The sequence below is a fragment of the Thunnus albacares genome, chromosome 7 (genome assembly GCF_914725855.1).
Source record: "Thunnus albacares chromosome 7, fThuAlb1.1, whole genome shotgun sequence".
In the NCBI taxonomy this organism is placed as follows: Eukaryota; Metazoa; Chordata; class Actinopteri; order Scombriformes; family Scombridae; genus Thunnus; species Thunnus albacares.
In genome coordinates, this window is record NC_058112.1 from 16,563,737 (window position 1) to 16,578,914 (window position 15,178).

Genomic DNA, 15,178 nt, shown 5'->3' on the forward strand with positions numbered 1-15,178 from the left:
ATTGTCCAGACAAAAGGTTTTCTGGACAATTTTCACACCACTGCAATGCATGCTGGGACTTATATTCAAATAAGCTTACACTGTTTCTAAAGAACTTAATTTGAAAGAGGGGTATTTGTGTTTGTGCCAGTGCATGCCAGTATCAGTAATCAGCAGACTGGGACCACCATGTGTCTGCATGTTTGTAGAACTCTGAGTGCTGAGTGCTGCCCTCAACAGGGATTGAACTCACAACCTTTCGGATCTAAAAGGGACACTAAAGTGACAATATCGTTAATCACTGGACTATGTGCATATACTATCACATGAAGACAAAATAACAAAATGACTAATACTAATACCAAATCGTGCCCTCGGTTTCCAGTTTGGAATATGATATCAATGGCTAGCCACTGACATGTCACAGCTGTTATGTAAAGGCAGGCCAAAGTTCCTACAGTTTGATAAAAATGGGTTTGTAAGCAAAGTGACAGAGGCTTTTATAGCACTGAATGATTTTGGGCCACACAAGACACAAATCTTTTGATGAATGGATGTTTACAAGAAAATAAATCTGGCCAAGTGCGAGTGACTTGCAAGTTAATCAGGAAAAACTGATGTCATACTGTTATTCTCACAGTCTAACATTATATCAAGTTTTAATCATTTTCAATCATAACAAAAGACAAATCATGAGCTTAGAATTACAAGCCTTTCTCTGCCCTCAGCAAAGCTATGAGAAATTTAGCATTTTCAGCTTCCACAGAGCTAAAGGGAGGTGGATAATAATAATTCCCAATCATGAAATTACTTCTAACACAAATCAGCAGCTATACGAATTAAGAAAAAACAGTAAAAACACTGACTACATGTGCCAAAATGATGATGTTTTGCAGTGTTAGTAATTTCCCTTTGTCAATTTCCTATGTGGATCAGAAAACGCATTAAAAATTCTCATTCGTAACATGAGTTTAGAGAGAAATTGTCTCACTATATGTGAACATTTGGCATTACAAGAAGAAATCTTGTACTTACAAGAAAATATCTTACTAAAGCAAAACTTGCCCATGTTTTTTAATTAAAAAAAGAGGCACAGATGTACTTAAATCCCTGCATTTTCTGGAGTGGACTTTTTCTCCAAGCATAAGCCCAAATTACAATTAGTTGCACTCAAAATTATTCCATATTTGAACTGTATTTCTTTGCTATTTGTATTTAGAATGTCAGTTAAACCCCTCTCTGTTGTCTCAAAGTCGCCAACGGATTTCTCAAGAGAAATGGTTGAAAAGGAAATCAATCAAACTGGGTCCACTTACATAAATACATCATAATTTATTTGACATACATGGAAAGTCAACACCACAACCTCATCCGCATAATATGACATCTTAATTTTCAATCAGTAAGCCGAAAACTTCTCCTTATTACATGAATTTCAACAAAGCAAAAGAACAAACAGATGAGAAAATATAGGCTTCATATGGTCAGAATATACCAGTCAGTGTAAACGTCTATGGGAGATGGACACACCCTCACCGTTGTAATCCTGATGGCAAATTACACCATCAAAACTCACAGACTGAAATAAATACAAACAAAACATCTTAAATAGGTCCTTGTCTTGCCCTGAGCTCTTCTAACGGCCTTTCTGACATCAGTTTGAATCAGACTACTACCAGGAAGTGTCTATCACACACACACCTGCTTCACAGTACTATGCTTCCAGGTGGACGGCTCTGTCGTACCAAGCTTTAAGGCCACCATGTTATTGTGACTTCTCTGAACCTGGTTCTATAGGTGCATGATGTGTGTGTATATCTGTGTATGTACACACAGTTGGTATTCCTGGTACCAAAGCTCATAAAGGGGGTGACTGGTTAAAGGGGTCTTCAGTGGAAAGTTTCTCGAGGGTCTGGTCTCTCCCCTCACTCCCACTCACTTCACCATTGTTCTAGCTCCATACCAGTGCTTTCGAATGGGATGAGTTTAGCTGCATGTTTTCATAGTTCTCTCCATTTCCCTAAAACCAGAAACAAACATCCATTTTGTTATAAAGTTTACTCAAAAGCAAAACCTTTTACGATAATGAGATTTGCTTTCAGTTAATGTAAATAAAATGAAATAAAATGATGTAAATAAAGTGATACTGTGACTCTCACCTTGGATGCTATGGCTTTGAGTTTGCCAAGTAGAGAAGGTTTCGTGTACACAACTTCATCCTCCATGTCTCCCTCATTCTCTCCCTCCATCACAGCACAGCTGTCAGCTCCTGGCATCTCACACTCCTTGTTGGCAGACATCACCAACCGGGAGTACTTGTATTCCAACCTAGCAGACAGACAAGAGATACAACAACACTGCAGGAAAATAGAAGAAGACAAATAATGTTGTCCACATGAATTATGATAAAACTGTGATGTAACAAGGAAAGAATGGCAGGAGGGATGGGATCAAACAACAGGAGTTTGGAGTAAAGAGAAAATGAAAGACAGAGGGTGGGAAAGGAAGAAAAAAAGAGTGAAAGAAGAAATAAATTAGTAAGGGGGGCATGAAGGAAGAGAAAAAGAGGGGAATAACAGGGAGTAGGGAGGAGGGAAAGAAGGGAGAAATAAAAGAAGGAATGAAGCAGAAAGAGGAGAAAGAGAGAATGGGAAAGACAATAAGATAAGGAAGGATTAGGTTAAGAGAATACGGAGAAGGAACTACAAGAGGGTGTAGGGAAAGAAAATGAACAGGAAGAAACAAGAATGGAGGAAGAGATGAAGAAAGGGAGCAAGAGGAAAGGAAATGGTACCGTTTGTTCTTCTTCCAAAAGTAGCAGGTGAGGGAGACGAGCAGCACTGCAGTGAAAGCTCCCAGCCCCGCACCGAGCTGTACCCAGAACTCCATACCCTCGCATGGCAACGTTTTCTTTTCAGGCAAGGTCACACCTCCCATACACAGCTTCGGTTCAGTCCACACATACAGCAGGTCCTGAGGATAAATAGCACATATAGCATTACACAAGAGTGTGAGAGAGCCAGCAGATAAACAGAAAATTGCATATATGAACTTTCCACACATACAGTGCAGTCTGTTAAAGTGGGACTCCATCAATTGTACAGCCTGTTTACAAGTCTTGGGGAGTATTGCATATGTGAAAAAAGTTGTATATAGGACTTCTGTGGCTCCAGAGGCAGCTGTGCAAAATCTCAAAAAAACCTGGCTTGGGGCTAAAAACAACAAGTTTGAAAATGAAAAAAATCTGTGTGTGAAGTTAGAAAGAAGGGAGGTTACCAGACCTCTGCAGCCCGCTCCTCATCTCTGCTTGAGGCTAGTGTCTCTAGGCTACGTTAGCAGCTAACAGCATAAAACACTCACATCTGTACACCTCAGTGAACTGAGTACTGTGAGTAATGAAGGCCCCAAGTTTTGACAAGGAAGAGGAATGGATAGAAAAGAAAAAGATGATATCGCTGGTTCTGCTGCATCTATTTTGATCTTTGAACTCCCCATCGTGAGTTTGACAAATAAGTACAATTCTCAACGGGTGGATTACTCTTCATAAGTATTTCAGTGTCAGTGACGTTTTTTTTTCATTGCTTTGGCTCTACCCCATTACACTACAATTCAAGTGAAACAAAGACTGTTTAAAGTGCTGACTTTCAGCTTTAACGGTGTTAGCATCCATATGGAGAAAATACAGCCCTTCTTACCCTTAGGCAGCGGGTATAAAATGAGCAATAATTCCAACACATTTTATCAGATGTCGGTGTAAACACAGCTGAACGTCAGCAACTTAATCTTATTGTTTCATTTCATATCCCATTTGCTGCATGAAAGAGAAAAACATATCTGTCCCAGTACTTATGGACTAAACTCTTCATCCACACACACCTGGTGTCCTCCCTTGCAGGCTCCCTCTATCCAATGGTAGTCCCTCTCTGTGCATGTAGGACAGGCCCCTGAGCTCTCCCATAAGAAATGAAAGGTGCAGCCGTCGCATGTTCCTGCAGGGCACTGACTGCAATGGCAAAACACAGAGTTAGTCACATCCACACCACCTCAAAGCACAGATAAATGTTACATGTGTTGTACCTGAAACTGTCTGGGAGGGATACAACACAGGCAATCAGAAAAGCAGTGACAGACATGTACCTGGGCACTGAGAGCTCCCCTTTAGTGCTCTTCTCTGGGTTACAGCGAAGTGTCACCACTGCACTTCGACCTGACTCACAAGACGAGGTCGCCTCCAATGACCTTACCAACAAAAAGAAAGCAAGAAAGAAAGAACCTTAGAGCACAGAATTTTTTTTTCTGTCTCAGAAAAATATGAAATGTTGGAGGTACCGGTAGTAGAAGTTGACATCAGGGACTTTCTTGGAGGTCTGGGGGTACAGCTCTGGTCTTGCTCTTATTCCATCAAGTGTATTTTCAACTGTTGCTCCTGTTAATAACATAAAAGGGCAGGTTGGATTAATGTGTGTATGTACAATTAATGTTTTTAATATTCTGCCTTTTGTCTAATCCATTCCCCTTCCATAACATGAATTCATTATTAAAAGACCAACATGACCCCAAAAGAACTTCTTGACATTATGCAATATTTTTTAAGCAATGACAGCAGTATAAAACATACCAAATTCACCCCACTTCTGCATTTTAAGTTGTCACACTCACCAAGAAATGTGTCAGCCAGGTTAATGGACTGCGAGGAGAGTGCTGTATGGAAGCCTCGTCCACTAGCTGGGATTATTGTTGACTGACAGATGAAGGTCTTGACAGCACTGGCTCCTTCGCCTTTCTCTCTCTGGGAGTCGGTGTTGGATAGGTCTGTTACATTGTCTGTGCATACCGCCAACTGACCCTGAAATACAGAAAGAGAGGAAATGGCAAGAGCATTACATTCATATTGTACACACAAACTTTTGAAAAGGCATGTCCTGCATGTATGTGCATTTCCATCTTTTCACCTGTCCTCCACACAGGCTGATATTGAACTGGTGGAAGTACTTGGTTCCTTTGGAGGTGAAGCTTGGACCGTTCATCAGCAACCCTACAGACCCAAGGAGGCTGAAGTCATAAGTCAGAGTGACATTGCCATCTGTGTGGGTGAAGTGACAGTCGCTGTAACATAAACTGTGGTCCTGTAAAAAACACAAATACACATACATGGTTGTGTCTTTATGAAAGTTTAATGAAAAAGTGATGAAAGTAGCTTGACTCCTTTCCCAACATCAGCAACAAACCTTGTCGCTTTTGCTGGCTGGTCCACAGGGTCTGCAAGCATCTGGACCCGGTGTGGCGTGAGAGATGAGGTGCGTGTTATGTGGACACTCTGTACACTGGCTGGTGCGTGAGTCTATGTAATGTCCAGGTGGACACGGCACACATGTAGAGCTGGATGGTTGGGCGCTCAGGGCACAAGCGCGGCACTCAGAGGACACTCCATCTACAGCGTTACTCACTGAGATGGAGTAGATGCGCGCCACGTCATTGACATACCGACGCACCTGATGAAGAGACACACAAAAGTACAGAATGAACTACACTGTTGACTAAGTGCTGCCTAAATCACAGTGACTAACAGTTGTCTTCTTCGTTATGAATACTGCTTTAGTGCAGCCTTACTATGATAAAAAAGCCACTTCAGAGCGATTTGCTGATTAATCCATTAGTCAATCAACAGAAAATTTTAATAATTCAAGTAATGGTTTTCATAACCATTTGTTTTAATTCAATCATTCTTCAATCCAAATTGCCAAACATTTTGGGGGGGGGGGGGGGGGGGGGGGGGGGGTTTGAGAACAATTTAATACATCTTGAGCTGTGGAAAATGATTACCGTTTTTTTTAAATGTATTTTCTGATTTTCTGACATTTCTTAGGCAAAACAATTAATCAAAAAATAAGAAAATTACTTGATCACAACAATATTTGTTGTAGCCCAAGGGAAATAATATCTTATCTGACAGCAAACAAAGTGGTGGAGACATGCTGGAAACTTTGATGAGAGAGACACGATAAGCATCCATAATGAATTTAGAATGCTTCGTTAAGCAAAAGACAGCTCCCTCAAGTGTCCTCTTCAATTTTTAAGGAGGTTTATTGAGTGTTGTTTATCCAGGATATCTCTGATTAAATCAAGTGACGAAACCACTGCAAACTAGCACTGAAAGTTGCTGCCCTCGGAGTGCAGTTAATTTTGTGACCGTTATCAATCAATGGCTTAAGTCCCCTACTCAATGTGAGGTTGTGTTGATGACAGGCTGTAAGTAAAAACATGGGAACAGCTCTTGTCTTGGGAACAGATTACTGTCTTGGCAGGTCAGGTCCAGACGTAAAATATTCTAAATGTGTTGTTTTCTGTGAGACACACAGTGGGGGTAATTGTTGGTATAAGTACAAATCAGATAAAAGCCTTGGATTTACTATTAACACATGCATTAACCACATGAGAAATACTATTCCCTGGAACATATATTTGGCAAAACAGGTGAATCAAAAGGGCAAGTAAATGATTCACGCTTCACCTCAAGTGAGCACAGAGCTAATCTATTTTATTTGGTTTAAACACAATCACAACCTTATTTTGAATACCAAATGGAAGGGAGTGTTCAGTGTACCTAGTGTGGAGTGAATTTACAAGGCTGAAAAAAAGGACAATAAGGCTATCAGGAAGTTTTTCAGAGCTTTCCTGCTTCTTCTGACTTAAGACTACAAACATGAATTTCTTTTATGTTTAAGATCTATGAACCTATTCAGCATGCAACCATGGATTTTTTTTTTTTGTAGAATTTAATTAAACAAGAAAATTCATCATGATTACTGATATTACTGATTACTGATTAAGAAAATCCCACAGTACAATTATAATAGTAGACAATAAAGAAATTGCCAGCATTAATGTGAACATACAGTACCAGTCAAAAGTTTGGACACACCTTCCTATTCACTTGAATGAGAAGGTGCATCCAAAATTTTGACTGGTACTGTAGATAAAAGTACTTGTACTAATACTTACATCTGAAGGTTGGTTAGTCCTCTGGAAAGCCCATGTGTAGGAAACGGAGGCATTCTTTGTCATGACATGTGTGTAGGACTGTCTTGTTTTGGTTCTCTCCCATGACTCCACCACTGTTGTACTCTTCCTGTTTACATCCTAAAAGACACATTAAAAAATGTATCCACCAAACACCTATATAGTAATGTATGTAGCAGAAAACATGTCAGAATGGCGGTTGTTCTAACCATCATAAAGTAGAGCTCACAGTCCGCTGTGCACAAAGTTTCAAATTCGAATGTAATGCGACCAAACTCTGCCCCAGAGTGGCTTGACATTGACGTAGGGAGCCTGATGGAGGATGCAAACAGAAAAGAGGGGTATTAGACGCAGCAGAATGAAACAAACAGCTCAGTGACAAGAGGGATGGAGACTGTACTCACTTGAAGCCAGGAACATGAATGTTGAGGATGAGGTAATCATTATCCGAACTTCCCGCTCCACTTTGGATATGATCACCAGCCGCCTCCCAGCCTAAAGGACAGAGCAAATTCACATTACACAACTATTTTCAAAAAATATATACATAAAGAAAGCATTATTAGTTTTCTTGCCAAGAGTTAGATGAGAAGATCCGCTTTCATGTCTGTACAGTAAATATGAAGCTACAGCCAGCTGCCGGTTAGCTTAGCTTAGCATAAAGACTGTAAACAGGAGGAAAATGCTACAAAACTTTGCAAAAATCTAAGTGTATGAATAGTATGTTGTCATTTTATGGGGGGTTATGTGTCGGACAGGCACACTAAGTTGTTGAGTGATCTCATTACTGTGAGGTTGCCAACAAAACATCAAAGACTCCAGGAAGTCACTGCATCCAGCAAATAATAGCACGTAATCCCCATAAAACCAAAACATTGTTTTTACATTTAATTTTTTGTACAGATTAAATAAACAAGATATAACAAGTTAGTTAGTGAGCTTCAGAGATGCTGATAGGCAATTTTTTTTATCTTTGAATAGAGCCAAGCTATTTGTTGTAAGTTACCAGTTAGCTAAGCAAGCTAAGCTAACCAGTTGCTGTTGGTAGCTTCATATTTACCACACAGACATGAGAGTATCGAACTTCTCATCTAACTCTAAGAAATATTTCCCAAAAAGCCAAACTATTCCTTTAATAGAGGCATTAAAAAAAGAGAAAGACCAATATAAAAAATCGAGTTGTAGCCCTAATGAACATATTGTATTGTGTCCTCTTTCCATAAACACCCACCATTCATACTGTCACATTTTGAGTTGCCCACATTGAAACAGGAGGTCTTCATGTTTGCAGGAAGAACATTCCACCATTTATATTCATAACCCAATGTGGGCTCAGTGCCTGCTGGACATGGCTTACATGCTGGGGGATTGACACAGTAAAGAAATACACAATTAGGAAACCACACAGAGAAAAGACAGGAGTAACTGAAGAAAAATGAGAGAGAGGAAAACAAGATGAATCAAGAGAGTTCTCAGTACGTTTCATCCCATCTGAATAAGTCCCAGGTGGACAGGGTGAGCAGGTGGCTGTGTCATTGTTATAGAAACCGGGGTTACAAGGGGGACATGGCTCTCGTTCTCCACTTGGAGGCAACATCTCCGCTCCAGTCACACCCTCAAGACAGATCTTAGGCTCAATCCACTTATATATGACCTGGGTCTGAAATTACACAGCAAATGGAGAGTGACTGAACAAAACAGAAACTGTGATTACAGAATGAGATTCCTCAGGTTGTTTAATCTATAAGGTGGCCTTTTTTTCCCCCTCACCTTGCCCTCATGATCACATGCTGTGTGGATCTGGAAATAGTCCTTCTTGGAACACGGAGGTCTGCTCTTACACACAGCTGATCCCTCAGCTTGAAAAAGAAGTTGAGACAAAAATAAAATAACATTCATGAAAGTAACTAATAACAAATAAAGGAGCAACTGCAGAATACATTTGATCATTTACCCAGTATCCCACAAATAGTGCTTTAATAACCTTTCTCAAAGATAAAGCAAAGCACTTCATATAAAAGATATTGAGGTAAATCACTAAAACACAAGAATCCAAATGGAATAGAGACCCATTCAGTTGAAATAAAACAAGGAGTGTTTGAGCAGGAGACCCTGCTAAAAGCATAACAGCAAGGGATCATACAAAATACATAAAGAGGTGTACTGAATTAAATATGTAATATGTTCTGAACTCTTGTCTTCTCCCAGTCACTTCTCATTGTCATTACCAACACTGAAGAGGACATGCATTCACATCATATAATAATGTTTCATTTAATCTGATTATGTTAGGTTAAAACATCACAACTGAATTTCTATTATTACGATTATTATGTATTCAAGCAAAACCCTGCTGACAAATATATTAAAACGATTAGGGAGCATACCACTTTTATCCACAGAAATTAGCATATTAGTAGACAAAATTGTTTAAAAAAAAAAAAAAAAGCTCTCTGCACTGAACTAACAAGCATGTTTCTTCTAAAGTTTGAAATCGTCGTCTAATGTGGCTAAAAATAGGACAAGCTCCCGTTCTATCCTTTGGGTGTGTTATGTGCTTCTGTGAGCAGCACTGATAATAATTAGGCTGCACTGAATACTGCAATGCAGTCTTGTTGTGTTGTTCCAAAGATTCAATGTAGACTTGAAATGGCAAATATATGTCTTCTTCTCTGTGCCTCTACCTGCGTAGTGAGTGGTGGTGTTACAGGGAGTGCAGGAGCTGGCACCGTGGCCAGAGAAGGTGTCCCGAGGACAGGGTTCACACGTGGACGAGCCTGGGACTCGGCTAAATGTTCCCGGCTTACATGGAAAACACTCTGACGTATAGGCAACTCCTGTAAGAAGGAGATTATGGAAAGAGAAAAAGAGAATGAAAAGGATAATTAATACTTAATTGGTGTATTGATTTGTCATTGATTAGATAGAAAGAGGAAGAAAAGAGGGACAAAATATGTCACTGACCTTCTATTTGGACATTTTTCAGCAAAACAGGCTTGACCACTTTGGTCCCCATCAGAACACCACCAGTCCTCCAGTATAGGATGTTGGTGCCAGATTTCAGGTTCACCTGGAATACACAGAATTTCATGAATCATCAGTCAAACAAAGACGATCAGTGTGGTAGTTCCAAGAGAAAAAAAAGTCTGGGTTTGCGTCTTAAAAATACTTTAAGAGGTTGTCTAAAATGCTGGATCTGAGGAGTTGAGACTTTCATTACAATGAGAATTAAAAAAATCACAGATTGAAATAAAGCAAACTTAATGCTATGCAAATTAAATTGCTAAATATCCTCATAGTAATCTAATGCTGTGCCAATCAAGTTCAATCTCACTGGCTGAAAACCAAAAAAAAAGTACAATGCTTTAGCCAGCATAAATGCTTACTCATTAAAACTTCACCTTAAGCTATATTTTTAAAAAACTAGTATATGCTCTCAAGAATATCCATTGTATCAAAGCTCTAACAAACATTATAGCTAATTGTCATTCTTTTCCCCCATAATACAGGACTGAACTACAGACAGCACTCATTTCACCATGTGTCTGGAAAAATACTGGAGACAATAATAAGTGATGGCAGTCTCTCCCGGTGTACTAACAGGCTTCCTGCTTGTATCCACCCAGTTCTCGCAGCTCAGCCTGAGTTAAACACATTTCCTTTGGCAGACCGAGGCCAGCAGGCAAAGATCTGTCCTGCTTCATGACTATTGCTCATCTTAAAAGCATGCAACTCTTACCGTATGGGTAGCCCATTCACCATGATTGGTGAGTTTGAGCCACTTTGTATCAGCAGTCTGATCCATCTCCTGACATTGGTCATTCTGGATCTACAACACACACAGATTATCAGTATCCATAAGCTGAAAGCTCTTTTAAGGTAGTGTTTTATAACTAGAGCTTATGAATGTATGTACTCACAAAGAACTCAAACAGCAGGTTGTTGTCTGGATACTGGTACTCAAAGCTGACAGATCCCTGCTTCTTAAGGTGGACAGCATAGATGAGAGAGACCGTGCATTCATCCCTGTTGGACTCCAGATAGTTTCCCTGAGGCACCCAGGACGAGCTGCAGTGAAAAGACATAAAATCAATTTTAAAAACAAGCTCACAGCCTGACTTTCAGTTTCTCTTGCGTTTTACTCACACACCTGTTGCAGGTGAGGCTGTCATCTCCGTTTGGACTGTTCTCCAGGGCGGTTGCCAGGCTACTGAATCCAGCAGGCATGGAATCCCATTGGTCAAAGCGGATACCACTGCCAAGTGAGTAGCTCCCCGCTGCACACCGAGTACACTCCTGAGCCGACATCTCCAGGAATTCCCCGGCCTCACATGAAAAGGCTGAGGGGCACAAAGAGAGGCGGTGCAAACGGAAAAACAAGGATATGATGACAAATAAGCCATTTTCACAACTCTCGTCACCTTTTGTTACATAAATCATTCACAATATGAAATGACACAGCCTGAAGAAGAAATGGTCATGCAAATCAGTATTATGTAGCCACAGTGATCGAGGACCTTAATCCTTACATCCTGTTACACACTATGTCTGTCTCTGCACTTTTTCCACTGAGCCACTGAGTCTTCTGCATCTGCCAGTGTTTTGACAGTGTCAGCTTTTCCTCATACTTGATCTGGTCAAATGCCATTATGAGTCTATGATACTATGACTTATGCCTCCTGCCAAGATCCTGTAGTAAGATCCAATGTACAGTTGTTATGAGGAAACAAGTGTCTGGTGTACTCCTGTCGAATTTCATGCGACTTTGAACAGGAAGAAGGAAACAGAAAAAAGTCAAAATAACAAAAGGGTTGATAAAAGCTTTCTGTCCCTGCATGACTGAACATTTTACCTGTGCAGAGCTATGCAACATGAGGATGCAAACAGCTGCAGGCCATGTGGAAGTCACACGCTGAAGTAAAATGAACATTTATTGAAACGAGACAGCTTATCCCAACGAATGTTGAGAATAGTTTCTATGTGCAGTTTATATATATGTAAAAAAACTATGTTAGCAAACATTAGCTGGCCATTAACATTCAGAGAGACAACGCCTGTGCACTTCTGCGGGTGACCTTTGTGTCCACACACAGATTTCACCGATGATAATCTCAATTGAGCCATTAGTGAAGCGGTACTGTGACAGTGCAGGGCAAACCTGTTCCAAGGAGGTCTAACAAAGGACAAACCTGTTTGACCACCTTGGAGAATTAGTGTGCTTTTACACAATTATAGTCTGCCCTCCAAGCTCCATCATGATAAGACACTATTCACTACCAATCAGTGAGTACCAACACCCCCCCCCCCCCCTCCCCCATGACTCCCCACGCACTGCCAATGACTCACCTACATAGATCAGTTCCATGGCAAAATATTAGCAAGACACTAACTATGAAAACTTATTGTCCTCTCTGTTGTTCTTGAGAAACACCAACTTCTGTCACCAGTTACTATACCTCATATTATACACATACAATCAATGTATCTGTAATCTGTTCCATCAATAATGTGACTTGTTAAGCAGACATAATTTTATTTTTAATATATTACATACATATATTTTTTTCTCCTCCATTTATTTATTAATTTGTTATTATTTTATTCATTTATCTTTTTCTCTCTCTCACTCTCTGTTCTCGGTCTTAATGTCACTGCCATTTGTATACCACTATGCACATACCTTACATGCAATGCATATTGTACACTTTTATGTTAAATTGTTACTGGGAGAGGAGCTGGGAGCTGGGGTGACGGATGGAAGGTTGGCTGGGTGGGAAAGGGTGGGTTTGTTTGAAAATTATAAAAAAGAAAAAAGGAAAAATATGTTTTTGTAAAGCTGTATTTGCTGTGAAATGTTTCAATTTTTTTTTTTTAAAAAAAAGTTTATTAAAAAAGAAAGCCAGTGGACAACAATTATGTGACAGTGTTTTGCTCTGAGGTTATTGGCCTGTGGCTTTGCTCTGTGCTTGGCTGAAGGATATCCAAACAGGGTCAGTCAGGATGTAGTGGTGGAAATACCAGGCTACTGATAAGAAGGTGAGATACACACATCGACTTTCACACTCTTACATACACACACACACACATATATACAGATATTGCTAACTTACTGCACTCTGTGCCACGTACTGGCGCTGGCAGCCCAATGCAGGATCCAGGGCTCTGTGGGATGGCCACTCTCCAACGGGATCCTGTACTGTCACACTCTGTGTACTCATAGTAGTAGTCCGTCTGCAAAAGAGACACAGAAAACATCTGCATAAGAAATCAGTCGCCACTACAGTCTTGGACCCAAATAAAAAATGAGTGTAGACCAGAGGCAGGTCAGTAAACATCACACCACAAGACGCCTCCACCCAGATCAGAGCCCTGAGTCATCTCATTGTTGATGAGAATGTTTTTGCTAATCATAGCAGACTGAGTGGATGGAGCTACTGCATTAGCAACCAGCAGTGATATTAACTTCCTTATCCAGCTGCTTAGAAAACATGAGTGCTCGTTACAGTGTTATCTCTGAAGCCACAGCCAGTCTTCTGCCCTGGATACACAACATTCCATCTCCACGGCGATGGGAACAGGGGTGACGGGCTGCTGGAAAAACAGTCAGGAGGCGTGAAAAAAAAAAAAAGCTTTTCACATCTTCAGGATGAACTCTTAGGCGTTTGATTATTGTATCTTAAAGTATTAATCTGCGATCTGGAGTGAAGCTTGATGTTCTCGCCTCCGCAGAGCTTTGTATTGCCACCTCTCTGTCTGCAGAGGAGTGTGGCCTAATTTTCCAGATAGTTTACATAATGTTGTTCCTTGAGCCAAACCGGATTTTGACACCACAGCGCATGCAGGCTGTTGTGTGTGGAGTGATTTTCTCTGTTGTCTGTAGGGGTCTAGTGATAGAGCTCAGTCACTGTTGATAAAGGATGAGAGGAATCAGATGGAAGTGTGGACCAAACTTAAGTGTTTGAGCGTCGCAGCTGCTGTGATTAAAGACAACAGAAGCTACTAAGAACAGGATTGTATTCTGAACTCTGTTGCACTAAACCCTCATTATCTCCTGTGACTCCCACAAGAGCTGTTGTCAGTCACTGATACGGCAGACTTTCCACACTTGTCTCCAATATAATTCAGCAAGCCAGCCTCAACCTCCAAATGCACTCCATGACATTTAAACAAGAAACGTTGTATTTGCATTTCTAAATCCCAAAAAGCACAAGAACTAAAGCCGGCAGCAGAGAAATCAAGGATCATATAGGCCCAAACTGGGGAGCTGCAGTAATGTGTTTCTGCCAGTGTGAGAACAAAGATTGAGCCAATAACTTAAGAGGAATGTTGCTCCTTTATCTTGGGACTGTCTGCGTGTGACTGTGCTGTGCCAGCCTGGACCGAGGAGGTGTTGAGCTGAGCCAGAGCAGAAGGAAGGATGCAGGAAACTGATAACAGCCCCTCGGCATTGAGTGGTGAAATTCAACACACACCAGAGGTACAATCACTTGTGCTCTTTTTAAAAGAGGTTAAGGTACAGTAAAGTCTTCCCAGCTACTGTGAGTTATGATGATCGGCTGAGGAAATTGTGATTTTAAACATCATATTAACCATAAATCGGCCCGGAAATGTGTCATCAATTTTTAAATCGTGTTTGATATGGTCGTGGATGACCAACTCACTGTCAGGCAGCGCGTACAGCCATAGCGGCCCAATCAGTGCTGTTTGCGTTTTCTAATTGCCAACCCGCAGTAGCTAGAGAGCTGTGGCAGTGAAAGCACATATAGAGAAATAGCATTAAAGCATATTGATCGACTGTGGCATCTCTCACCTCACTACACTGCTGCTGTCCTTTGGCCCCGTCAATCAGCCGGAGCGTGCAGAGGATGAGAGCGCAACTGGCGACGAACCAAGCCGAGGACCGCATTGTAGATCATCGAGGGGTAAAAAAAAAAAAAAAAAAAAAAGAGCACAACACCAACAACAACCTTGATCCAATAGAGAGAAATGTATCATAAATCTGAGCCAGATTACAGGATGCTCAAATACAAATCACAAATCAACACTTGCTCTGTCGCCTCTTGTCGGCAGATTGTAACCCTCAGCACCTGCGATTATCCTCAGACTGTGCGCTTCAGGGCTGCTTCAGTTCAGTCAAGCTGGCAGAATAAATTAGAACTTCCGGTAGTGGCTTTCAAGG

The 15,178-nt window shown here is 40.8% G+C and overlaps 1 protein-coding gene across 1 annotated transcript; it reads right to left on the reverse strand.

The window, feature by feature from the left end:
- Positions 1 to 1,291: 1,291 nt before the first annotated feature.
- Positions 1,292 to 15,125, reverse strand: elapor2a (endosome-lysosome associated apoptosis and autophagy regulator family member 2a). Its single transcript, XM_044355813.1, has 22 exons — positions 14,810 to 15,125; positions 13,110 to 13,230; positions 11,150 to 11,339; positions 10,920 to 11,067; positions 10,739 to 10,828; positions 9,964 to 10,069; positions 9,684 to 9,836; positions 8,770 to 8,858; positions 8,479 to 8,659; positions 8,231 to 8,359; positions 7,404 to 7,494; positions 7,209 to 7,311; positions 6,982 to 7,119; positions 5,208 to 5,471; positions 4,932 to 5,105; positions 4,639 to 4,825; positions 4,309 to 4,405; positions 4,117 to 4,218; positions 3,856 to 3,982; positions 2,774 to 2,952; positions 2,139 to 2,307; positions 1,292 to 1,999 (listed from the first exon to the last, which is right to left on the reverse strand). The coding sequence occupies exons 1-22, from the start codon at positions 14,903 to 14,905 to the stop codon at positions 1,931 to 1,933; spliced, it is 3,003 nt and encodes a 1,000-aa protein (XP_044211748.1). The 5' UTR covers positions 14,906 to 15,125; the 3' UTR covers positions 1,292 to 1,930.
- Between the last annotated feature and the right edge of the window lie 53 nt (positions 15,126 to 15,178).